This window comes from Lipomyces arxii (assembly GCF_038497795.1).
Source record: "Lipomyces arxii strain Phaff 12-163 unplaced genomic scaffold V1512scaffold_31, whole genome shotgun sequence".
NCBI classification, from domain to species: Eukaryota; Fungi; Ascomycota; class Lipomycetes; order Lipomycetales; family Lipomycetaceae; genus Lipomyces; species Lipomyces arxii.
The window spans coordinates 44,028-65,851 of record NW_027117730.1 but is presented as its reverse complement, the minus strand read 5'-3'; the positions used below and the strand labels follow the sequence as shown (position 1 = coordinate 65,851).

General features: G+C 47.0%; 11 protein-coding genes across 11 annotated transcripts; 6 read left to right on the top strand and 5 right to left on the bottom strand.

Annotated features, from left to right (window-relative positions):
• Positions 1-293: 293 nt before the first annotated feature.
• On the top strand, positions 294-2,520 carry V1512DRAFT_268179 (P-loop containing nucleoside triphosphate hydrolase protein). Its single transcript, XM_066917418.1, has one exon. It carries the CDS (start codon positions 342-344, stop codon positions 2,220-2,222), a length of 1,881 nt encoding a protein of 626 aa, XP_066769261.1. The 5' UTR covers positions 294-341; the 3' UTR covers positions 2,223-2,520.
• On the bottom strand, positions 2,253-4,255 carry V1512DRAFT_268178 (uncharacterized protein). The gene is made up of 2 exons (XM_066917417.1): positions 3,712-4,255; positions 2,253-3,661 (listed from the first exon to the last, which is right to left on the bottom strand). The coding sequence occupies exons 1-2, from the start codon at positions 4,177-4,179 to the stop codon at positions 2,336-2,338; spliced, it is 1,794 nt and encodes a 597-aa protein (XP_066769260.1). The 5' UTR covers positions 4,180-4,255; the 3' UTR covers positions 2,253-2,335.
• A 1,089-nt stretch (positions 4,256-5,344) lies between these two features.
• Positions 5,345-6,375, top strand: V1512DRAFT_278326 (glycerate-and formate-dehydrogenase; the record flags this gene model as incomplete). Its single annotated transcript, XM_066917958.1, has 2 exons — positions 5,345-5,722; positions 5,743-6,375. 2 exons carry the CDS (start codon positions 5,345-5,347, stop codon positions 6,274-6,276), a joined length of 912 nt encoding a protein of 303 aa, XP_066769259.1. The 3' UTR covers positions 6,277-6,375.
• A 160-nt stretch (positions 6,376-6,535) lies between these two features.
• V1512DRAFT_268170 (CobB/CobQ-like glutamine amidotransferase domain-containing protein) lies at positions 6,536-11,113 on the top strand. The gene is made up of 2 exons (XM_066917414.1): positions 6,536-7,210; positions 7,255-11,113. The coding sequence occupies exons 1-2, from the start codon at positions 6,671-6,673 to the stop codon at positions 10,978-10,980; spliced, it is 4,266 nt and encodes a 1,421-aa protein (XP_066769258.1). The 5' UTR covers positions 6,536-6,670; the 3' UTR covers positions 10,981-11,113.
• V1512DRAFT_268173 (P-loop containing nucleoside triphosphate hydrolase protein) lies at positions 11,089-12,821 on the top strand. Its single transcript, XM_066917416.1, has one exon. The coding sequence runs from the start codon at positions 11,200-11,202 to the stop codon at positions 12,712-12,714; it is 1,515 nt and encodes a 504-aa protein (XP_066769257.1). The 5' UTR covers positions 11,089-11,199; the 3' UTR covers positions 12,715-12,821.
• Positions 12,685-13,967, bottom strand: V1512DRAFT_268172 (uncharacterized protein). The gene is made up of 3 exons (XM_066917415.1): positions 13,749-13,967; positions 13,053-13,701; positions 12,685-13,008 (listed from the first exon to the last, which is right to left on the bottom strand). The coding sequence occupies exons 1-3, from the start codon at positions 13,917-13,919 to the stop codon at positions 12,794-12,796; spliced, it is 1,035 nt and encodes a 344-aa protein (XP_066769256.1). The 5' UTR covers positions 13,920-13,967; the 3' UTR covers positions 12,685-12,793.
• V1512DRAFT_268168 (FAD dependent oxidoreductase-domain-containing protein) lies at positions 13,968-16,194 on the bottom strand. Its single transcript, XM_066917413.1, has 4 exons — positions 15,703-16,194; positions 15,540-15,655; positions 15,149-15,494; positions 13,968-15,104 (listed from the first exon to the last, which is right to left on the bottom strand). The coding sequence occupies exons 1-4, from the start codon at positions 16,099-16,101 to the stop codon at positions 14,085-14,087; spliced, it is 1,881 nt and encodes a 626-aa protein (XP_066769255.1). The 5' UTR covers positions 16,102-16,194; the 3' UTR covers positions 13,968-14,084.
• A 235-nt stretch (positions 16,195-16,429) lies between these two features.
• Positions 16,430-17,565, bottom strand: V1512DRAFT_268166 (uncharacterized protein). The gene is made up of 3 exons (XM_066917412.1): positions 17,218-17,565; positions 17,099-17,169; positions 16,430-17,051 (listed from the first exon to the last, which is right to left on the bottom strand). Exons 1-3 carry the CDS (start codon positions 17,507-17,509, stop codon positions 16,743-16,745), a joined length of 672 nt encoding a protein of 223 aa, XP_066769254.1. The 5' UTR covers positions 17,510-17,565; the 3' UTR covers positions 16,430-16,742.
• V1512DRAFT_268165 (regulatory subunit of cyclin-dependent kinase) lies at positions 17,566-18,363 on the bottom strand. Its single transcript, XM_066917411.1, has 6 exons — positions 18,256-18,363; positions 18,180-18,206; positions 17,983-18,131; positions 17,899-17,926; positions 17,775-17,851; positions 17,566-17,722 (listed from the first exon to the last, which is right to left on the bottom strand). The coding sequence occupies exons 1-5, from the start codon at positions 18,351-18,353 to the stop codon at positions 17,827-17,829; spliced, it is 327 nt and encodes a 108-aa protein (XP_066769253.1). The 5' UTR covers positions 18,354-18,363; the 3' UTR covers positions 17,566-17,722; positions 17,775-17,826.
• A 143-nt stretch (positions 18,364-18,506) lies between these two features.
• V1512DRAFT_268161 (uncharacterized protein) lies at positions 18,507-20,046 on the top strand. The gene is made up of 3 exons (XM_066917410.1): positions 18,507-18,597; positions 18,643-18,751; positions 18,796-20,046. The coding sequence occupies exons 1-3, from the start codon at positions 18,521-18,523 to the stop codon at positions 19,969-19,971; spliced, it is 1,362 nt and encodes a 453-aa protein (XP_066769252.1). The 5' UTR covers positions 18,507-18,520; the 3' UTR covers positions 19,972-20,046.
• A 395-nt stretch (positions 20,047-20,441) lies between these two features.
• Positions 20,442-21,710, top strand: V1512DRAFT_272822 (nucleotide-diphospho-sugar transferase; the record flags this gene model as incomplete). Its single annotated transcript, XM_066917704.1, has 6 exons — positions 20,442-20,497; positions 20,544-20,655; positions 20,705-20,979; positions 21,023-21,350; positions 21,399-21,487; positions 21,542-21,710. The coding sequence occupies 6 exons, from the start codon at positions 20,442-20,444 to the stop codon at positions 21,708-21,710; spliced, it is 1,029 nt and encodes a 342-aa protein (XP_066769251.1).
• Between the last annotated feature and the right edge of the window lie 114 nt (positions 21,711-21,824).

Sequence of the window (21,824 nt, the reverse complement as noted above, 5' to 3'; positions counted from 1 at the left end):
ATACATCGTGACACCGTAAAAAAAAGCCAAAACTGATCAATCGTCTTTACCGCCTTCTCTCACCAGAATCGCCACCAACTACTCCGCATCCCGACAGAATGCTATCTGTATAATGCTCAGCAGTTCCGAGGTGTGGATTACATCCATCTCATAGTATTACATACTAAACATGGGTATCATGACGCAGAACTACACATATATATTTATCAGCACTCTATACTAAAGTAAGACCCACAGTAACTGTAATGAGCCGCACTCACTCTATCTGTTTCCTCCCAACGCAACTTTTTTTTTCTCTTTCAATTTTTGCTTGTCATTTTTACACCAAAACACCAAAAACAATGCCGGACGCAGCAGGATCTCGTAAAAGAAAACAGCGGGAAGATAAGAAACCGCGTCGGTCAAATGAACGTCGTAACAAGAAGAAAGAAACAAAGAAGCGTCAGGTTGAGGAGGAGCCTGAAAGTGAAGACAATGATGCGATGGTGAATGAGCTCGATGCTAAGTTTGACGATATTCAAAGTCAGTTAGATACACTGCTGAGTAAACGGGAGGAAGGAGGAGGGGAGAAAGGAGAGGAAGCTATCATTGAGGAGTCTTCTGACGAGGAGGATAATGAGAATGACATTGAAGAGGACCAGGCCATTGAGGAAGAGGAAGACGCAGAGGCAGAAGTAGAAAGTGAAGAAGAGGACGAAAGTGAAGATGGGAAAGAAGATGAAGAGGAAGAGGAGGAGGAGGAGGAGGAGGAGGAGGAAGATTTGTCTAGCAACGTCGCATCACGATCATCAGTCGCGCAAACAACAGAGGCCGATACTAAAGCAACCTTGTTTTCAGATCTTAAGCTATCCGCACAAACCCTACAAGCTTTGAATGACGACATGAAGTTCACAACTATGACATCTGTTCAGGCGCGCACGATTCCACCGCTGTTAGCAGGTCGAGATGTGCTCGGCGCGGCCAAGACAGGGTCTGGCAAGACGCTTGCGTTTTTGATCCCTGCTGTCGAGATGCTGCGGTCACTGAAGTTCAAGCCGCGTAATGGTACTGGTGTGATTGTTGTGTCGCCGACGCGTGAGCTTGCGTTGCAGATTTTTGGAGTCGCGAGGGAGTTGATGAAGCATCATTCACAGACGTTTGGCATTGTTATTGGCGGTGCCAACAGACGCGCTGAGGCTGAAAAGTTGGCGAAAGGCGTCAGTTTACTGATTGCTACTCCTGGTAGACTGCTTGATCATTTACAAAACACGCCGGGGTTCATTTTCAGAAACTTGAAAGCTCTTATTATTGACGAGGCGGACCGAATTTTAGAGATCGGGTTCGAGGACGAAATGCGCCAGATTGTCAAAATCTTACCCAAGGACGACCGCCAGACCATGCTGTTTTCGGCCACTCAAACCACCAAGGTTGAGGATCTTGCTCGGATCTCTCTCCGGGCCGGGCCGCTGTACATTAACGTCGACGAAGGCCGTGACACGTCGACCGTTGACGGCCTTGAGCAGGGCTATGTTGTTTGTGAGTCCGACAAACGGTTTTTGCTGCTGTTTTCGTTTTTGAAACGAAATATCAAGAAGAAAATCATCGTGTTTTTGTCATCGTGCAATTGTGTCAAATACTTTGGTGAATTGCTGAACTACATCGATCTCCCTGTTTTGGACTTACACGGCAAGCAAAAACAACAGAAACGTACAAACACTTTTTTTGAGTTCTGTAATGCCAAGCAAGGCATATTGATTTGCACCGATGTCGCCGCTCGTGGACTCGATATTCCCGCGGTCGACTGGATCATCCAGTTCGACCCGCCGGACGACCCACGCGATTACATCCACCGTGTCGGCCGAACCGCCCGCGGCGCCCAAGGCAAGGGCAAATCGCTCATGTTTTTGCTCCCGTCAGAGCTCGGATTCTTGCGGTACCTCAAGGCGGCCAAGGTGCCGTTGAACGAGTACGAGTTCCCGACTAACAAAATCGCGAATGTCCAGAACCAGCTCGAGAAGCTGGTTGCGGGAAACCATTTCTTAAATGAGAGCGCAAAGGACGGATACCGTGCCTACGTGCAGGCATATGCAAGTCATCATCTCAAAACCGTTTACCAAGTCGACAAGCTCGATCTTGCCAAAGTCGGACGTGCGTTTGGGTTTAAGGTCCCGCCTAGGGTGAACCTAATGGTTGGTGCTGGAATGAAGAAAACAAACCCGAGAAAGAAGATCAGAAACGAATGAGTGGAGGGGGGCCAATTGAAAAGCCGGTTGTATAGTTTATGTTAATCGTTATCATTCCTAATTGTACAGAACCCATACGACACCAAACACAATAAATTCCATGATGCAAACTTTCAATCATCTCCCCATAGATCAAAATCAAAATATTCTTTTGGCCATTCCAACCACTCTTCCCACTCCCTACCTAAAATCTTACAAATCATGCGAACGTCATTCTTGACGCGCTGTTCCTGCCACCACTCCTTTGTGAAACTGATGACCGCGAGGTAGTGCACATAGATTGCGAGCGGCACAAGTTCATGGTTCTTCAACTTCACAATGAACTCATCCGAGCATACAAACGGCCACGTCATGATGTACCTCGTCAATCCGGCGCCGAGTTCGACAAATTCGGTGTCGTTGAACGTGATTAGCTGCTCCAACACACGCACCGGCCGCTCGCACATGTGCGTCAGCTCACGCTGGTTGAGCTCGGTCGAACGTTTGTCAATCAGGTTTGTGAGGTACAACAGCGAGCGCTCGCCGACTGGCAGAAAGTGAATGTGAGGGTTCCAATGCAGAGAGATGTGGCCCTCGTTCATACTGTCAGTCTCAATCACGACGGCCTTGATGCCGAGCAAAAGTGGCAGCCACCGGTCAAGTGAGATGATTCTGTTGTTTGAATACTCGGACTGCTCGATATACGCAAACGCATCGACTGAAACTAGTGCGCCTGCCATGATGAGCGCTTCAAGCATTGCCGGAGTTTTGTCATTTACGTCAATTGCGATTTGATTTCTGAATGACTCAATAGCTCGATGACGATAATATACTGCAATATTCTCGTACGACATGTCGTTTCGTAAATATTGTAAATGCGTGGCAGACAATGCCATGATTGAGTACATCATGAAATCAAAGTCGCATGCCATTGCCGGAACCTCGTGAGTCCACATATAGACTGATCTTGGGTTGAAATTGTTTGAGAGTGACTTTGATGTGTTGAGAATATAGTTTGTAAGCAGTGCCAGTTGTTGAGTCGCAATCTCAGTTCCAATTGGTTGACCAAGAACAGTGTTTGGAGACGGAATAGCGGTCAAATTTGGTGCGTTTCCGTTTGCGTTATTCCGCGCGGTGTCAAATGCAGGCGGGGTCGAGAACGTTGTTGCGGACGACCTGGCCGAGAGTGCAGACGCGACAGAAGTCTCTGCTGGCTGTTTTGTGTCGTAGTATCGTGTTGCCAAACCTGGAAGAATGCCTGGGACAGGAACAGAAACACCAAGCATTTGTGTTGGTCGCCTAGCAAGATGAACAGGCACAGGTGCAGGTGCAGGCATAGGCACAGGCACCGCATGGGCAGGAGCAGGAGAAGGCGATGACTGTGAAAGAGAAGAAGGACCGTATGAGCATACGACGTTGTGCTTTATGCAGTTCCGGCATTGAGGACGTAATTCATCGCACTGTTAATGGTCAGTTGTCTATAATGATTGAGACTATCGCGTATAGATACCTTAACTTTTCGCCTTTTACATATTAAACAACCATTTCTTGACTTCATATGAGTTCGACGAGGCATTGGTCCACCAACCGAATGCTGCATTGAACTATGTGACATATTTGGCGAGGTTGACTCGCCTGGAGTCGGTGCATCTGATTCATCATCGCTTTGATCTTCGGTGATAATAGAGGGTTGTCGTTGGTGCTGATGCAGCTGCATGCCATGTGGCTGTGACGGCAATTGTATCCCTGCCGGGATGGGGATTGAAGGAGCAGGAGGAGCCGTTAGTGTAGGCGAGGTCTTCTGGACACGAGAGACCGACGGCTGGGGAGATGGGACTACTGGGGCACGAGTAGCAGAGAGCGAAGGCGAATCAGACGCAGAGGAAAGCGAGAGAGGACCCTTATTATTGTTGTTATGCTGTGACGATGACGATGACGATGACGATGACAACGACGACGCCGAATTGGACGAGGCCATGGTCAGAAAGCCAAAGGGTTTAAGGACGTCGCAATGGGAAGACTAGGATTGCGGTCCTCGTTCTCGGAGCGAGAACAGATGCGAGTTTATAAAAGATCAACACGAACACGAGAAATTGTCACATACAAATGACTCGGATCAAATCCGAAATTTGTGCGGCTTTCTCGGATATTTCGGATTTAAATTGCGGAAGATGAATTGTTATACGTTATTTGTCTAGTATTGAATGTAATTTTATTATTGTTAATTCTATAAGAAGAATTTCATTAAAATATGATTGTATTTGTTGTGCTATTTCTCGCGATGTTCGTTCCTGAGCCACTAGTAACTAGCTGGCAAGCTCGTTTTCACTTGTTTTTTGACTAGTAAAATGTAACCGAAAACATGATGAACTTATGACTTTGGTGGCGCCGTTTCACCTCGACTGTGCCAGGTATTTGCTGTGTGTAACTCCTTCATTCAACTTGAACGCAGACTGCTCTATCACATAACACAGGACAGGCAGTGAAGTAGAGACTGAACGACAGATATAACTATGACAGAACTGTAAACAATGCCTGTCTACGTTGCTTTACTGATAAAGCTTTAAACACAAAAAAAACCAATTCTTGTCTAAATTTAAGTTAATTCTATTACGATTTCATTCGAGCTGTCGAGCTGTGCTAGGCTTGTCTGTTTGACTTCAATCCGGATCCTAGATCAGAGCAACTTTGGTTTAAGCTGGACAATTAGCACAACGATTAGATCCCAGCTCTATATTAGATTACAGCTCTGCGTGTACTACAATGCGTAAAATGTACTACATATGCCAACCTGGCCAAGTACTCTTACAAAAAGCGCATTTCTGACTTAGTATTGAGGTTATATATGCAGCCATATCAGAAAATGCACGTTACATTTAAAGTTTAGATACTGTTCGGAGCTTAAACGCTCTGGCGTCTGCAGTTTTGCGTATGCACATAATCAATATTGACTTGACCACGCAAGATCTATAAACATCATCGTCCAAGTTTAGTATTAAAATTGTTGGCTTTTGCTATGTAAAGTAAGATCATCGCAAAGAGTGTTGTATATCAGATCGTGGCGTATCACGCTAAGCGCTCACATACAGCTCATCATCTGCAGTATACATTGTCATCCGCAGTCAGTGTTCCCCTCCCAAATAATGGCACTCAAGCGCGTTTTAGCAATTGGCAAACCAAAATTTGCTTTGGCCGAGCTGGCAGAGTTAGAAGCCAAATATGAGATTGACTATGTGATTCCGACAAACAGATTTGAGACTTTTGCTGCGGTGCATTTGGCGTGTGCCACCAGACCGACTAATTATGACTGGTGTTTCTGGTTGTTTGGTTATACGCATTACAAGCCATTTGATCGAGAACTTCTTGAGCCCGTGCTTCCTTGCGGATTATATGCCGGTGGTGGGGCAGGATACGATAGTGTCGACGTCGAGTGGATCACGTCTGCTGGCGCGTACTACACCAGCACGCCAGGCACACCGACGATCGGAACAGCCGACATGCACGTGTTTTTGATTTTGGCTGTTTGAGAGGGACTACGCAGGCAGAGAAGGTGGCTAGCGAAGATCGATGGAGAGATGGTTTGCCTTTGTACGATGATCCTGAGGGGAAAATATTAGGAATCATCGGTATGGGTGACATTGAACGAGACGTAGCAGGGAAGATGAAGGCGTTTGACATGAAGATCATCTACAACAATCGTCAACGATTGCCAACTGATGTTGAAGAGCTACTGGATGCAGAATATGTTTCTTTAGAACAACTACTGAGAAGATGTGACGTGTTGTCAATCAATTGCCCACTTACCAAAGAAACTTATCATCTCATCTCGACTGAAGAATTTGACATGATGAAGAACGGAGTCTACGTTGTGAATACTGCTCGGGGGGCAATCATTGACGAGCAAGCATTTAAAGATGCTTCGATATCCGGAAAAGTCTTTCGGGCTGGCCTTGACGTGTTTGAGACTAAACCTCATATTGACCCCTTTTTCCGTAAATGTGACCGTGTCACTATTCAACCCCACTATGGAGGATTTCAGTCGGAACAATCCATGAAGGAGAGAAGTTGGTTTTGAAGAATGTACAGACTTATCTTGAGACCGGAAGACCTTTGACTGCAGTAAATACTAAATTACTAAATACTTTGAAGTAGAAATCTTCCTACGAAAACAACATGTCTACTCTCCAATTTAACAGTGTATAGCACAGTGTACAGTGAGTGTACAGTGTAAAAGGGCCACATGTACTACGATACTCTTGCAAAGACCGGGTAACATTTAACTAGAGCCATCACACAAATTTCCTTCAAAAAAAAAAGCCCAAAACAAGTTCAAAGTTCTTGTTCAAACTGAAGAGACTCTGAGTTTTGATTTGTTCAACAGGCTTTGAGTTTTGACTTGTTTCAAACGAAAGAGATCATCTGTTCTTCTTTTTGTCTTTGCTCTTTTCTGGGTCAATTTACTGTTAAATATGGTGGACCCTTCAATATCTGACGATTCCTCCCGATTCTTGACCTTACCGGGTCCAGTCGCGTATTCGCCATTCCGTATTGCTGCACTGATTACCAATATTAACACTGCTGTTAACTCTTCAGCCGTGACATCAATCCGTGCAGTGTACGTCCACTATGTCGCTCTAAAATCAAAGGCTTTACTGGCTTCCGCATCGGAATCGTCAAAGCGAGCACTTCTTGAAGCTTTACTTAAATACGAATCCCCAGCCGACCTTTCAGACCCCGGATACGCTTCGCTTGTTAGTGCTATCGCTACCGGCGCTCCAAGACCTTCAGAGCCCGACAACTACCTCATCAGAGTCGTCCCTAGAGCTGGCACAATCTCTCCCTGGTCCTCAAAAGCTACAAACATTGCTCATGTTTGTGGTCTGATTGATGATGTCAATAGAATTGAACGTGGTGTCGCAATCATGATCTCAGTTCGAAAAGGATTTCCTCTTATGCAGTATCTCAAATCTGGCGTTTCATTAGATTTCTTCTATGACAGAATGACACAGGTATTTTATAATTGATTTTTGCACCTGCGAAAATTAACAAATAGTCAATTTTCAGCGAAGCGCCTACGTTCGACAGTATGTTTGAAACCCATGAACCAAAACCATTGGTTACAGTTACACTCGGAAAGTCACCGAAAGACCGATTGGACGAAGCAAACAAGAAGTTTGGACTTGCGCTTGCACCTGACGAAATCGCGTACCTTGCCGACGCGTTCCACCAGCTCGGCACATCTCGAAACCCGACCGACGTCGAGCTGTTCATGTTTGCCCAGGTGAACTCGGAGCACTGCCGTCACAAGATCTTCAATGCGGACTGGAAAATTGACGGCGAGGTCAAGCCACTGTCGCTGTTTAAGATGATTCGAAATACCCACGAGAACGTCGAGGGCGCCTACACCATCTCGGCTTATTCTGATAACGCGGCCGTTATGGAAGGTGACAACGCAACTTTCTTTGCTCCGGACCGTGAGACAATGCAGTGGAATTTAGCTTATGAATTGGTGCATTACCTTGGCAAGGTTGAAACCCACAACCACCCGACCGCAGTTTCTCCTTTCCCCGGTGCATCGACCGGATCTGGCGGTGAGATTCGTGACGAAGGTGCAGTCGGCCGAGGATCAAAGCCTAAAGCCGGTCTGTCTGGGTTCGCGGTCTCGGATTTGCTGATCCCCGAATGCAGACAGCCTTGGGAGTTGGATGTTGGCAAACCAGGACACATTGCGTCTGCATTGGACATCATGATTGAGGCTCCGATCGGTAGTGCGTCATTCAACAACGAGTTCGGCCGGCCTTGTATAAATGGATACTTCCGTACTCTTACTACCGCCTTGCCTCTGCCAAATGGAAAACAGGAGATTAGAGGTTACCACAAACCGATCATGCTTGCTGGTGGAGTCGGATCAGTCCGTCCAATGCATGCGCTCAAAGACAAGCAAATCACTCCTGGTGCGTGCTTGATTGTCATAGGTGGTCCTGCCATGTTGATTGGTCTTGGTGGTGGTGCTGCTTCCAGTGTTGCGTCTGGTGATGCCTCAGTCGAACTTGACTATGCGTCTGTCCAGCGTGGTAACCCCGAAATGGAGCGTCGCGTGCAAATGGTCATTGATGCCTGCACTGCGCTCGGAATTCAGAACCCGATCCAGTCGATCCACGACGTTGGTGCGGGAGGTCTTTCCAATGCGTTGCCCGAGCTTGTGTACGATCACGGCCTTGGCGCAAAGTTCGAGCTTAGAGACATCCCGTCTTCCGAGCCCGGTCTGTCGCCAATGGAGATCTGGTGCTGCGAAGCTCAGGAGCGATATGTTCTTGCCGTCGCAAAGGCAGACATTGAGTTGTTTGAGTCAATCGCGAACCGCGAGCGCTGTCCGTTCGCGGTCGTCGGCCATGCCATTTCCGAGCGCAGACTAATCCTGACTGACAAGTTGCTCGGCACGACCCCCATCGACCTTGAGATGTCGACTCTGTTTGGAAAGCCGCCAAAGATGTCACGGGTTGCTACCACGCGGCACTTGAAACTCCCTGCGTTTGATAGCACGTTGATGAGCTATGTAGATGCCAGCGGAAACAGCCTCGCGGCATCAACTGTGCCGGCCGTGAGCAACGGTACAAATACTGAGACGGTCAAGGCTCTGAAACTTACTGATTCGTCACCTCCATCGCCGCTCAAGACTGCGATCGAGCGGGTATTGCATTTACCCTCAGTCGGGTCCAAGTCGTTTTTGATTACGATCGGTGATCGGTCAGTGACTGGTCTGATTATGCGCGAGCAGATGGTCGGGCCGTGGCAAGTGCCGGTTGCGGACGTTGGTGTGACCGTGTCATCGCTTGGCGAAGGCATTTTGACTGGTGAAGCCATGTCGCTTGGCGAGCGTCCTAGTCTGGCGCTGATTTCACCGCGCGCGTCAGCACAGATGGCGGTCGCGGAGACATTGACCAACTTGATTGCCGCAGATATCAAGGACCTTGAACATGTTCGATTGTCTGCCAACTGGATGGCTGCGCCTGCACACGACGGCGAAGGAGCTGCGCTGTACGAGGCCGTGCAGGCTGTTGGGCTTGAAATGTGCCCACAGCTGGGCATCAGTATCCCTGTCGGCAAGGACTCAATGTCAATGAAGATGAAATGGGAAGAGGACAACGGCGGCAAGATCAAGGAGTCCAAGGAGGTCACTGCGCCGATGTCACTTGTTGTGACTGGATTCTGCAACGTGACCAACGTTCACAACACATGGACACCACAGCTCAGACGGGTTGAGGAGCCCGAGATTGGTGCGACTAAGTTACTGCTGGTTGATCTCGCGCAGGGAAAGGCACGGCTTGGTGGGTCTGCTGTTGCGCAAGTGTTTGGCAAGATCGGCAACGCTGCGCCGGAGGTCGAGTCCATCGCAATGCTCAAGGACTTTATAACAACCGTTCAGATGCTTCATCAGATTCCAGACTTAGTGCTGGCGTACCATGATCGGTCCGATGGTGGATTGCTGACGACGCTGCTTGAGATGGCTTTTGCCGGCCGGGTAGGCCTGCATATTGATTTGCCTGCGAGCGAGAACGATGTGGTCTCGAGTCTATTCAACGAAGAGCTCGGTGCGGTGTTCCAAGTCAAGACTGAGGACGTTGACCGATTTGTTGCGCTTTTCGAGGCTAACGATATTGATGGTCGGTACATCTCTGCGGTCGCGGACGTGCGGCCGTCGAAAGACCAGGCGGTCACGATTCATTACGCGGACTCAGTTGTGTTTGAGTCTACACGGGCAGCATTGCAGCAGGCATGGGCACTGACGTCGTACAAGATGCAGCGGTTGCGGGATAATCCAAAACCAGCAGATCAAGAGTACGCCAACATTCTTGACAACTTTGACCCTGGTTTGTTTTACCGGCTGACGTACGACGTTAAGGACAAGCTCGAGCTCGAGACCGAGACTGCTGTCGACGCTGTTGCTGGTGCGGTCGGAGTTCCGATGCAGATGTCAAAGCCGCGGGTTGCGATTTTGCGCGAGCAGGGTGTGAACGGTCATGCCGAGATGGCGTACGCGTTCCACGAGTCTGGGTTCATTCCTGTGGACGTACACATGACTGACATTTTGTCTGGCGCGGTGTCGCTCGATAGTTTTGTCGGCCTTGCTGCGTGCGGCGGGTTTTCGTACGGAGATGTGCTTGGCGCCGGAGCCGGGTGGGCACGGTCTGTTTTGTGGCACGAGCAGGCGCGAGAAGAGTTTCGGCGGTTTTTCAACGACCGGAAAGATACGTTCACGCTTGCAGTGTGTAACGGCTGTCAGTTCATTACGCAGCTGAAGGAGATTATTCCGGGCACCGATAACTGGCCTGTGTTCCAGCGTAACACTAGCGAGCAGTTTGAGTCGCGCGTGTGTGAGGTTGAGATTGTTGAGGACTCCAAGGAGCCGTCCGTGTTTTTGCACGGCATGCGGGGATCCAAGTTCCCGATCGCTGTCGCCCACGGCGAAGGAAAAGCGACATTTGAGTCAGTCGAGCAAGCCAAGCGGCTGACACAGGACGGGCTGGTATCTGTCCGGTTCGTGGACAACTATGGCAAAATCACCGAGAAGTACCCGTACAATCCTAACGGCAGCCCTGGTGGAATCACGGGTGTGCGGACGCCGGACGGCCGTGTGCTGGCGTTGATGCCGCACCCAGAGCGGGTCGTGTTCAAGGAAGCCAATTCGTGGTATCCGGTTGAGGAGGCGGCGAAGTGGGGCGAGTTTGGGCCGTGGATCAGGTTGTTCCGGTCTGCAAGACAATGGGTTGGAGCATAAGTGGCAAGTGGGGGCATATTATATAAAAGTCTTATCGTTACAAGTGATTGCTTATTATATTACTATTAACTTGTTATTATGTTTTTATTTATTTGATGTACATTAAGAATAATATAGAGTATGAACATATGAACAGCCCCTGAATTCAATCCGGGTAAGTTGGGACATTTACAAAATATTTTTTTGTCGTTTCTCTTCGAAGCAGCGGCAAGAAACGATATGACGAGCGAAGAAAAGACAAAGAAGAGAGAGAACGAGACAGAGGAGGAAAGACTAGAGAGAAAGAGACTGCGCAAATTGGAGAAGAAGCGGAAGCGCGAAAATGGGGAGGAAGTCAAAAAAGAGAAGAAATTGAAGGTCAAGGAGGACAAGAAGGTCAAGGAGGTCAAGGAGGACATGAAGGTGAAGGCTGCAAGTGCTGAAGCTATTGCTGAATTTCTAAAAGCGAGTGACATTACTATTTCTGATCCGCTTGAGTCTGGCGTCAAGGCTGTACTTGAGTTTGACGAGTTGGACCTCGACAAGCGGATGCTGGCGTTTTTGAAGCAGTATTCCAAGCCGACGCCGATTCAGTCTGCCGCGTGGCCGTTTCTGCTTGCTGGTCGTGACGTGATTGGTGTTGCTGAGACCGGATCTGGCAAGACGATGGCGTTTGGCGTGCCTGCGATTGCGTACTTGTTGTCAGGTGACAAGAAGACGGCGACTGGTAGTGTTCTGATTGTGTCGCCGACACGAGAGCTCGCGGTGCAGATTCACGACAACCTTTCTGGTCTGAGCGCAGCTGTTGGGATGAAGACGGTTGTCGTGTACGGTGGCGTGTCGAAAGATGACCAGAAACGAGAGCTGAAGGGCGCGAACGTGATTGTGGCTACACCTGGCCGCTTGATGGATTTAGTCAACGACGGTGCAATTGAGCTTAACAAGGTGACGTATCTTGTGCTCGATGAGGCTGACCGGATGTTGGAAAAGGGGTTTGAGGAGGACATCAAGACGATTATGCGGAGCACGGACGGATCGAAGCGCAAGACGGTCATGTTTACAGCGACATGGCCGCCTTCGGTGCGCGAGCTTGCGTCCCAGTTCTTGACACAGCCGGTCAAGGTCATGATTGGCGACCGCGAGTCTGAACTCAAAGCGAACTCACGGATCGAGCAGGTGGTCGAAGTCATGGACCCGATGCAGAAGGAGCAGCGACTGCTGCAGCTGTTGAAGCAGTACCAATCTGGCCCGCACAAGAACGACCGGATCTTGGTGTTTGCGCTGTACAAAAAAGAGGCCGCCAGGGTCGAGCGTCTGCTGCAGTCGCGCGGGTTCAAGATCGCGGCTATACACGGCGACCTGTCGCAGATCCAGCGCACGACTGCGCTCGAGAACTTTAAGAACGGATCGTGTCCGCTGCTGCTCGCCACCGACGTCGCGGCCCGCGGACTCGATATCCCAGCGGTCAAACTGGTTATCAACCTGACGTTCCCGTTGACGGCGGAAGACTACGTGCACAGAATCGGCCGGACGGGTCGGGCGGGCCAGAGCGGGAAGGCGATTACGTTTTTCACTGACCATGAGAAACATCTTTCTGGTGCGCTGATCAATGTTCTGCGCTCGGCTGACCAACCCGTGCCTGATGAGCTGCTCAAGTTTGGAGGACATACAAAGAAGAAGGAACATTCGGTCTACGGCGCGTTCTACAAGGACGTCGACACGACAAAGAAGGCAAAGAAGACTGTATTCGAGTAGACAAATCAATGACATAGACAAGTTAGACTTATGTGAGCCACTGATGACATAATAATAGACCTGTTGGATGCCTTCGGGACTAATCAATAACACAAATAATTTTACCCATAGACATGTTAGACTCCATGTACTGATGCGCCTTGACAATGTCTTTCCACGAAAACACTTTGTCGACCGGGTTCACAAACTCACCGGACTGGAGTCTCGGCAGCACGAACTCGGCCACTTGGTTTCGCAGTTTTGTCTGGTACTCAACCGTTCTTGACCGTAACGTCGAGCCTTCGATTCTCAGACCTGACTTTGTTAGCATCATTCTCCATGCAGCGACTTGCACTTACGCTTGGCGAGAATCAGACCAATGTTGACCTTGTCGACAATCGCACCACTCATGAGCGACAGCATCACGATCCTCCCGTCCCGCGCCGCAACCGCGATATTTCGCGCAAAATAGTCCGCGCCAATGAAATCGACCACCACGTCAACGCCTGTTCCGCCGGTCTTGTCACTTATGAACTTGACGTAATCGTACTTCCTGTAGTTGATGCCGAAACTCGCCCCCGGTACGCTTTCGACAAACTTGACTTTTTCATCCGACCCGACGGTCGCAAACAGTATTGCGTCCTTGCCTAGCAACGACCGTGCAAGCTGCAGACACGCGATCCCGACTCCGGACGCACCAGCATGGATTAATACGCTCTTGGGTTTAACGCTCTGGATGTCGGCAATCGTCAGCAGTGCCTGGCAGGCAGTGAACCACACCTCGGGCACACCCGCAGACGCAATGAACGTCAGCGGCGAGTCCACGGCCGCAGGCTCGACGTACTTGATTAACAGCGGGATCGGACACAGAATGTACTCGGCGTACGCACCTCCAGACGCAAGTCCAAACACTTTATCCCCGACCTGGAACTCGGACTCGGACTCGCCAATCGCGGTGATTGTGCCAGAAAACTCGACGCCTAACGTTACGGGTGCCTGAGGCGGGACCTGGTCAATTAATACTGTGCACTTGTACGCCCATACGCTATACTCACGTTATACAGGCCCTCGCGTTGAAGAATATCCATTCGGTTGAGTGCAAACGCAGCGACCTTGACCACAGCCTCGTTCGTGCCCGGAGAGCTAATCGTCGAGATCTCGCTCATAAACAGTGACGTCGCCGGTCCTTTACTGTCTTTAATACTAATTGCCTTCATTGTCGTCATTGCCGGTGAATGCACGTTCTCGAGTTCGAGTTCGAGTTCAGGACGATCATTAAACGTGCGACTCATATATTATTCTACAGGGGTCCATCACATCATATACTACAAAATACCTCCTCCTTAAAAACACATCTATACATAAATAAAGAATGACTGAATAAAAAAAGTCTATGCCAATTTTCCACTCTCAATTTCCGCCCGAGTGTAACTCTTGTCCTGGCTCAGTCCCATACTGTACAAGTACTTGACTGTGTCATCCCATTCCTTCTGCTGTCTGGCAGAGTCCCACTTAAGTTCCTCGCTCATGATGTCAATAACCTTTGGTAGACTCTCAAGCGCGGCCTTGTAATTCAAGAACGCAAGTCTGCTTCGGCGCGCGAGCACGTCGACAGCAGTTCGCGCGTACTCCCGGCGCACAGCGTAACGGACCTCGCCGTCAATGAACGGGTACTCTGAGTTCAGCCTGACGCCGGCGGTGGGGAAACGAAGACCGGTAGGAGTTGACATACGAATTACGTCGTACGCACGGTCTCCGTAGTTGCTAGCAAGATGCTTGGCAATAGGAGTTTCAATGCCATATGTCTGGATCAGGTGAACATATAACAGGTCTCTGTATCCGTCTGCGCCGACAAGCTTGATGTTCTTGGTAGAGCATGGTGTAGAAGGTGTAAGCTTAAACTCTTTGAGCGCATGGTCAACCGTGTCTTCCGACATCTCACGGTACGTGGTCCATTTTCCACCGGCAATGGTCAGCAGACCAGAGTCCGAAATGGTGATGAGATGATTACGAACGAGGGACTCAGTGTTCTTTGCGCGGGGATCCCTGACTAAAGGACGGATTCCAGACCAGGCAGCAAGAACATCTTCACGGCGGACAGTGACGTCCTTGGACACGTAGTTTTGGATCTCGTTTAAAATCCAGTTGATTTCCTTCTCTGTTGGGATTGGGTCTTTCTTGATGTCGCATGGTGCGTCGGTGGTACCGGCGAGAGTGTTTCCCTGCCATGGCAAGAAGAAGATCACACGGCCGTCAGATGTGGCAGGATCAATCAGACCCATGTCGGGAGCGCAGTAGTAGTCTGGCAGAACGACGTGGACACCAGATGATGGAGCAACAATGTTTTGCTGGGTAGGACTGTCGAGCATCCGAATAGCATCAGAGAATGGGCCAGTGGCATTGATCACACCCTGATTCGTTAGCTTTGTTTCCTGCAGCCGTTAAAGTTACTCACCTTGGCCTTGATTGTAATTTTGCCGGCATTACTGTCACGGTCCTGAACAACAGCACCATTCACACGGCCAGTCGCGGCATCTTTCGTGAGCTCGGTGACCTCCATATGGTTGACAACGGTTGCACCCTTTTCGACTGCAGTCAAAGCAATGGCAGTGTTCATCCGCGAATCGTTTTGCGAGCCGTCGAAGTAGACAATTGCGCCTTTTAGGTCGTCGCCCTTAAGCATAGGGAAGTTTGCCATTGTTTCTTTTTTGGTCATGAAGTATGACGTGTTTGTGTTCTCTTTACCAGCAATGAAATCATAAACTTTTGTGCCAGCGTAGTAGTAGGGGACCTGCCACCACCTATTTTGTTAGATTTGTAAACCTAAACGGGTGGTATATCCATACTGATAAACTGGGACCATAATAGGAAGAGCGAATGTCAAATGAGGAGCAATTTTGAGGAAAGTTGAACGTTCAGACAAAGCTTCCTTGACGAGTTTGTATTGTTCATAGTCCAGATTCTATCAGTTAAAAATTTGTGTTTAGTATAATCATAACAAAGACATACCCAAAACGCCTTTTCAAGATAACGAACGCCACCATGAACAAGTTTTGTGCTTCGACTACTAGATCCACAAGCAAAGTCATCACGTTCAACTAGAGCAACCTTGAGTCCACGACTTGCTGCGTCGAGAGCACATCCAGTACCAGTTGCACCTGCACCAATGATGAGTAAATCAAACTCTTCAGACTTAAGGTTACTGATATGTTCTTCACGAGACTTTGGTGCTTTAGATGGGGTTGGAACAGGGAATTGAAGAGGTGTAGTCGGGACTTCAGCTTGATGATGGACGCTGGAGAACAAGTCTGAGGTCGAGACCAAGTAGCCAGATGTAGTTAAGGCACCGACAGCTACAGCGGATCTCGATAATAACCGGCTACTTTTGAAAGCAGTGCGAAATGACATTTTGCCGTTTTGTTTGAAGAAAGAAGACAAAGACAAGGAGAAAGAAGAAATGAAAGAAAAAAATTAGACAAGCGAGAAAGAAGACAAAGGCTGGATAAATCTTAGAGCGAGGACCGTCTTCGGTGAGCGGGTCTGATCTGAGTCGCACAAAAGCCTCGCGACCCGTTTCTTGTGCAACACTGGTAGATTATCCCGGTCTGACCCGGAAATACGTATATTCTTCACATTTGTTTATGCTATATATTTAAGTTTATATTCAAATTTACTTATTATATATAATATATATAAATACTAAAATAGATATATTATATTAAAGAAAGAATAACATCTTTATAAAGCAAAGCCGGAAATTGCTGACCGGAATTGTGAGTGTGCTCGGAGACTGTCACATGTAAAATACAATACCCTTATATAAATATTACTTTATTAGGAAAGCAGTTTCTCAAAACGGTAATATCTTCGGATTAATACGGATAATAAGTTTCTCCGTTGTTTTACTCGTTAATTGGAACCCGGAACTCGGAGCCCGAACATGATTCGAACAAGACTCATTGACATATTATTACATAAACATTCCAAATTTTACTTATTTAACCAAAATATAACGCCATATTTTAAATAAACCCTCTTTGTCTTTATGTCTAATCCTGATTTGAAACTGAATTTAGAAATGTCGATAAATTTCTTTTGAGTCCGTGTTTGAACGATTGTTCTTTATAGTAGTAACAATCTTGATTAAAGAAATCGTTATAAGATTGACGAGCAATGATTTCTGATTTGACATCTTGAATTGAAGATGACGTTAAAATAGCGCCAATATTAAAATCAATTGATTCTAAAATGTGAAGTTCAGTTTGACGTAATTCAGAGCATGAGAATTCGAATGCACATAATGAAGCCCAAGTACTCAATTTCCATACTTCGTCTTCCATGTATTTATATGCAAGCATCTTATTATTAGTAACGTTCTTGATGATTCTGTAAGAGATACACTTACAAATGAAGAAATAAGTATTAGTTCACCAATATTCTCATTTGTGATTGATTTCATACTTTCATAAAACTTTTCTATTTCAATTAGTAAGTGATGTGCAAAGAGTGAAGGACAATACGTACTATAAAATGTACGCAAAATACAGCAAGAAGCAGCAACTGTTCCAATTGATAGATTTCCAATTTTAATCATTTGCTTGATTTTTGTAATTGAAACTGAGCAATTAGGATAAAACAAACTTGATATGTAATAAGAACATCCTTCAATATAATTTAAATCATTTCTAGTTGAATAGTCACGATTTTGTTGTATGAAAACTGTTGATTGAGGTGGTGTTGGCAGTTCATTCCATAATGGAGTCAACGATCTTGCATTTGATCTTCTTAATGAGCATTCATTGCTTATTGACGGCATATTCTACGCTATATAATACCGTATAATACCATATAATATTATGTAATACTTTATACTGTAAAGAACAAGAATGTGGGAGAATCAATCAATTTAAGTCAAATACGCGTCTTTGGTGTTGCCGCATTTAGAAACCGTACCAGCCGTACTTCATCCAGCCACATCCAGCCATATAAAATTAGAATTACCCGGCTTAGTGCAGTGTACGCGTTCCTCCTATTAAACGCGTGAACATTCCAATTATCTCCTTAATATATTTTGTTTATACCAGTTATCGTATTACTATATATTATATATATGTGTATATATACATTGCATTGTTAATTACCATAATCAACTGGTCGTCTACTCCTTTAGTACTAATTCAATCTCTCATCCTAACTTATACTCACTTGAATAATAAAATATGTGGTTCCGGTGCTATATTATAATCAGGCTACTCTTCTTACTATCCCATCTATAAGCATTCAACTTACTATGAGTCTCATAATGCTCCCATCCTAAACTCTGTGTAATCCCAAGTCCACGCCATTCATCCTCCATTAAGATACGTAATGTACCAGTCTCACTATCGAAATAATCCTTTGGAATAACTTTTAGCATATTCTTTGGTAATGTAACATGCCTATTGCATTAGCCTCCAATAAACATACTCATACTTACAACATCATACCTGTATTCAAAGTTATCATCAGAATATCTATAAGCATCAATAGCTATTCCCTCTCATATCTCCATCAAACACTCACCGACTGGAATAGTGAATCAAATCTTGATATTCTTCTAGCTTGGCCCGTTCATTATCATTCAACATCCTCGGTGTCTTGCGTCGTTGTTTTGTGTCCATTCTGTTTGCCTCGACCAAAGTTTACAATTTCAAGTTTAACGCATGTTTACCTTTTCCAATAAAGTAAACCCTATTCCACATTGCAAATCACAAATCACATATAACTCACACTATCTTCTCCATCAACTTCACCAGCTTTCAGTACCGCAAACTCACACACACACACAATGGCTGACGATTCAGTCAAATATCTACGGCAGCTAATGCTAGACACGGTCAATCATTTGGCAGGCCTTCGCACTAGGTATTTTTATTTCTGCATCATACCTTTTCTAACTATCAAATTAAGTAAGCGAGGTCGTTACTACTCAGAACTGTTCATGATCGAGCCAGATAGTGACGAGTATCCTGAATATTACCAAATCATTCAACATCCGATGGCCATCGAAACAGTAAAAGTGCGTGTTTTTCTTTTTTTTCCAGCTCTCACTGACAAAAAAAGCAAAATATAATTGACGGGAAATACTCAAATTTCGACTCGTTCGAATCAGATGTCAGACTCATTTTTCAAAACGCAAAGATTTTTAACGAGGAGTTCAGTCAAGTTTACGCTGACGCAGACCATCTTGAGCACGCGTTCGAGTCAAGACAAATAAAACTCAAGCAAAAGTACGAAGACGCGTTCGGCCCGATACAGACAAAGAAACGCAAAGCTCCTGAAGATGCACCACAGCACTCGAAATCAGTCAAACTGAAACTGTCACTTAAAGAACCTGAAGAACGACCGTCAAAAATAAAGCTCAGTCTCGGGAAACCAAAAGCACCTCCAGAGTCAGAACCAGAACCAGAACAAGAACAAGAGCCAAAACTCGAACAAACACTGGAACCAGAACACAAAGAAGAGCGGGTGGTTGTTAAGCGACCGAGGGGAAGGCCGCCACGCACTGCCCCAAAGCCAGAAGAATACAGAAATTCACCTGCAAAAGAAGACGTGAAGCAGGAATCAGTGCCAAACTCAGCACCTTCAACTCCTATACCTTCTGCCGCTGCAGACCCCACAGCGGCAGACCCGTCATGGTCAAGTTCTGCTATCAATCCAGCTTCGGTATCGTCATTACCTGTCGTTGTACCGTCGCCAAACGATATCAAGACTGCGGAAGAATCCCGATTACGCGGACTGGACAAAACAATTGAAGACGCGTTGATCACGCACTTTGCAATAACGTCAACTCCAAGTCAACAACCAAACTCTCCATATTCAATCTCGTTCCCTCCTCACAGCACTGAAGTTTTCCAGTCCTTTACACTCACATTACCGCCTACTTACAGCGTCATCACAATCTCACCTACACTTTCGCATTCTCTCTTAACCAGACACTACAATCTCTACATGTCCCTCAATAACAGACGTCTGTCACCGACTATCATGCCCGGCAACGGAATCCGGAAACTAAACGAAGCACCAAAATCGTTTTATGAAGTCAAGCTTAATCCTGGCGTCAATATGGTCGAGTGTCTTGTGCATGCGTCTCCGCCTCCACCAGCAGGACTGGGAGTAAGAGCGGGCAGGGTGGTTGCGCCAAAGAAGTACGGCCTCGTGGGTGGAGTCAACACGACTGTGAACTCTGAAGGAAGCGAAAAGGAACGGATCGTAGTATGGGTTCTTGTTCAGCGTTAGAGTGGTGTACGATATGTATAATATATATGACTGTATAGTAAGTAAAAATCCGGGGGCGTGGTCGATGCTTTTGCCGAGTCCAACCCTAATGGCATTAACCCTGATCCTAATTGAATGCGTCTGGCTCCAAATGTTCCACTTTTGACGTTTGGCACTTATAAAACAAAGTCAATTGTTTGGTTTATATCTCACCTGATTGCGCAATGGTGCCATTGTCCTACAAGGACAAGCAGCTGCCGCTTATGAACGCTCCAAACAACCGGTTCTATCGCTACTACCGCCGCAACCAGCGATACGCCAAACCTGCGCTCACTGGTTTCGGTGCGTTTGTCGTTCTGTGGGTCCTGTACGCAATCTTAAGTGCAGGTGGCTCGAAACACGAACAGGGTAGACGGACGGTCGGCGCCAGAGATGTGTTTACCGAGCAGGATTTCATGGCAAAGTACGGCATCACACAGCGTGATCTGAGCATGTTTACTCCAGGACAGATTGGGAAAGAGAAAGCATCACTTGTGATGTTGGTCAGGTGCGAAATAAATGTGTTCTGGAACGGTCTAGACTAATTTTGACAGAAATCGTGAACTGACGGACGCGTTGCGGTCGATGAGAATGATTGAAGACAGATTCAACCGCAAGTATCGATACCCATGGACGTTTCTTAACGACGAGCCATTTACTGAGGAGGTTTGGTGCTCATCGTGTTTTCACGTTCTCGTGACTGACTGATTCGTAGTTCATCAACTTCACGACCGGAATGGCGTCCGGTAAGACCCAGTACGGGTTGATTGGCATAGAGCAGTGGAGCATGCCCGAACACATTGATCTTCAGAAAGTCCAGGCCAACATGGAGACCATGGTTGCCAAAAACGTAATCTACGCCGGCAGCATGAGTTACAGACACATGTGCAGATACAATTCTGGGTTTTTTTATAGGCATGAGCTGTTGGCCAACTACGACTACTACTGGCGGGTCGAGCCTGCCGTTGAATACTACTGCGACATTAACTAGTACGCTGTTTTTCTTAAGTCTCAGTACACAACTAATCTTTAGCGACCCATTTGAACTCATGCGGACAAACGACAAACTGTACGGGTTCGTCATGGCGATGTACGAATACGACGTGACAATCAAAACCCTGTGGGACGAGACTAAATCATTCATCAAGTCGCATCCGCAGTATCTTGCTCCCGACAACGCACTTGACTTTTTTGTTGACGGCGGCCGTGCTAGCAGGCGAGGCGATACCGAGATTAAAGGCACGTATAACTTGTGTCACTTCTGGAGCAACTTTGAGATTGCAAATCTGAACTTGTGGCGTTCGCAAGCGTATTCGGAATACTTTGCGCATTTAGACAAAGCAGGTGGGTTTTACTACGAGGTATGTTCATCGCACGTGCTATCATGTGCCTCAAGCTAATCAATCTAGCGATGGGGGGACGCGCCAATCCATTCTCTCGCTGCTGGTTTATTTCTTCCCAAATCCAAAATTCATCACTTTGGCGACATCGGATACCGGTATGTCTACTATACATTAGACCGTTACAACAAATACTAACAACACAAAAACAGCCATGCGCCGTATTCTCGATGCCCACAAGACATCGACTCCCACATGACCGGCAGGTGTTTGTGCAACCGGGCGGAACATTTTGACGATGACGGGTACTCTTGCTTACCGCGGTGGTGGAAAGTTGCCGGAATGAGCATTGGTGCCGGACCGCGATACATCCCGCATTAGACTACTTTTACAACTTGTACATTTTCAACATACACATCGGGGTCATATAATACTTTGTCATAACAGACTAAAAAATACAACAGGCTATCATTGCTTTTCTTAACTTGTAAAACG

What these genes read in the sequence shown, in the direction of transcription:
- V1512DRAFT_268179 (XM_066917418.1), top strand. Translation starts at nt 342, where the DNA reads ATGCCGGACGCAGCAGGATCTCGTAAAAGAAAACAGCGGGAAGATAAG.
- V1512DRAFT_268178 (XM_066917417.1), bottom strand. Translation starts at nt 4,179, where the DNA reads ATGGCCTCGTCCAATTCGGCGTCGTCGTTGTCATCGTCATCGTCATCG. An exon ending in GTAAAAGGCGAAAAGTTAAG is followed by an intron (nt 3,662 to 3,711) that starts GTATCTATACGC and finishes GACCATTAACAG; the next exon opens with TGCGATGAATTACGTCCTCA.
- V1512DRAFT_268170 (XM_066917414.1), top strand. Translation starts at nt 6,671, where the DNA reads ATGGTGGACCCTTCAATATCTGACGATTCCTCCCGATTCTTGACCTTA. An exon ending in TCTATGACAGAATGACACAG is followed by an intron (nt 7,211 to 7,254) that starts GTATTTTATAAT and finishes ATTAACAAATAG; the next exon opens with TCAATTTTCAGCGAAGCGCC.
- V1512DRAFT_268173 (XM_066917416.1), top strand. Translation starts at nt 11,200, where the DNA reads ATGACGAGCGAAGAAAAGACAAAGAAGAGAGAGAACGAGACAGAGGAG.
- V1512DRAFT_268172 (XM_066917415.1), bottom strand. Translation starts at nt 13,919, where the DNA reads ATGACGACAATGAAGGCAATTAGTATTAAAGACAGTAAAGGACCGGCG. An exon ending in AACGCGAGGGCCTGTATAAC is followed by an intron (nt 13,702 to 13,748) that starts GTGAGTATAGCG and finishes TTAATTGACCAG; the next exon opens with GTCCCGCCTCAGGCACCCGT. An exon ending in TGGTCTGATTCTCGCCAAGC is followed by an intron (nt 13,009 to 13,052) that starts GTAAGTGCAAGT and finishes TAACAAAGTCAG; the next exon opens with GTCTGAGAATCGAAGGCTCG.
- V1512DRAFT_268168 (XM_066917413.1), bottom strand. Translation starts at nt 16,101, where the DNA reads ATGTCATTTCGCACTGCTTTCAAAAGTAGCCGGTTATTATCGAGATCC. An exon ending in ATCTTGAAAAGGCGTTTTGG is followed by an intron (nt 15,656 to 15,702) that starts GTATGTCTTTGT and finishes TTTAACTGATAG; the next exon opens with AATCTGGACTATGAACAATA. An exon ending in AAATTACAATCAAGGCCAAG is followed by an intron (nt 15,105 to 15,148) that starts GTGAGTAACTTT and finishes CTAACGAATCAG; the next exon opens with GGTGTGATCAATGCCACTGG.
- V1512DRAFT_268166 (XM_066917412.1), bottom strand. Translation starts at nt 17,509, where the DNA reads ATGCCGTCAATAAGCAATGAATGCTCATTAAGAAGATCAAATGCAAGA. An exon ending in TATTTTGCGTACATTTTATA is followed by an intron (nt 17,170 to 17,217) that starts GTACGTATTGTC and finishes TAATTGAAATAG; the next exon opens with AAAAGTTTTATGAAAGTATG. An exon ending in TAATACTTATTTCTTCATTT is followed by an intron (nt 17,052 to 17,098) that starts GTAAGTGTATCT and finishes ACTAATAATAAG; the next exon opens with ATGCTTGCATATAAATACAT.
- V1512DRAFT_268165 (XM_066917411.1), bottom strand. Translation starts at nt 18,353, where the DNA reads ATGGACACAAAACAACGACGCAAGACACCGAGGATGTTGAATGATAAT. An exon ending in TTGATTCACTATTCCAGTCG is followed by an intron (nt 18,207 to 18,255) that starts GTGAGTGTTTGA and finishes TGATGCTTATAG; the next exon opens with ATATTCTGATGATAACTTTG. An exon ending in CCACATATTTTATTATTCAA is followed by an intron (nt 17,852 to 17,898) that starts GTGAGTATAAGT and finishes CTAAAGGAGTAG; the next exon opens with ACGACCAGTTGATTATGGTA.
- V1512DRAFT_268161 (XM_066917410.1), top strand. Translation starts at nt 18,521, where the DNA reads ATGGCTGACGATTCAGTCAAATATCTACGGCAGCTAATGCTAGACACG. An exon ending in TTGGCAGGCCTTCGCACTAG is followed by an intron (nt 18,598 to 18,642) that starts GTATTTTTATTT and finishes TATCAAATTAAG; the next exon opens with TAAGCGAGGTCGTTACTACT. An exon ending in TGGCCATCGAAACAGTAAAA is followed by an intron (nt 18,752 to 18,795) that starts GTGCGTGTTTTT and finishes TGACAAAAAAAG; the next exon opens with CAAAATATAATTGACGGGAA.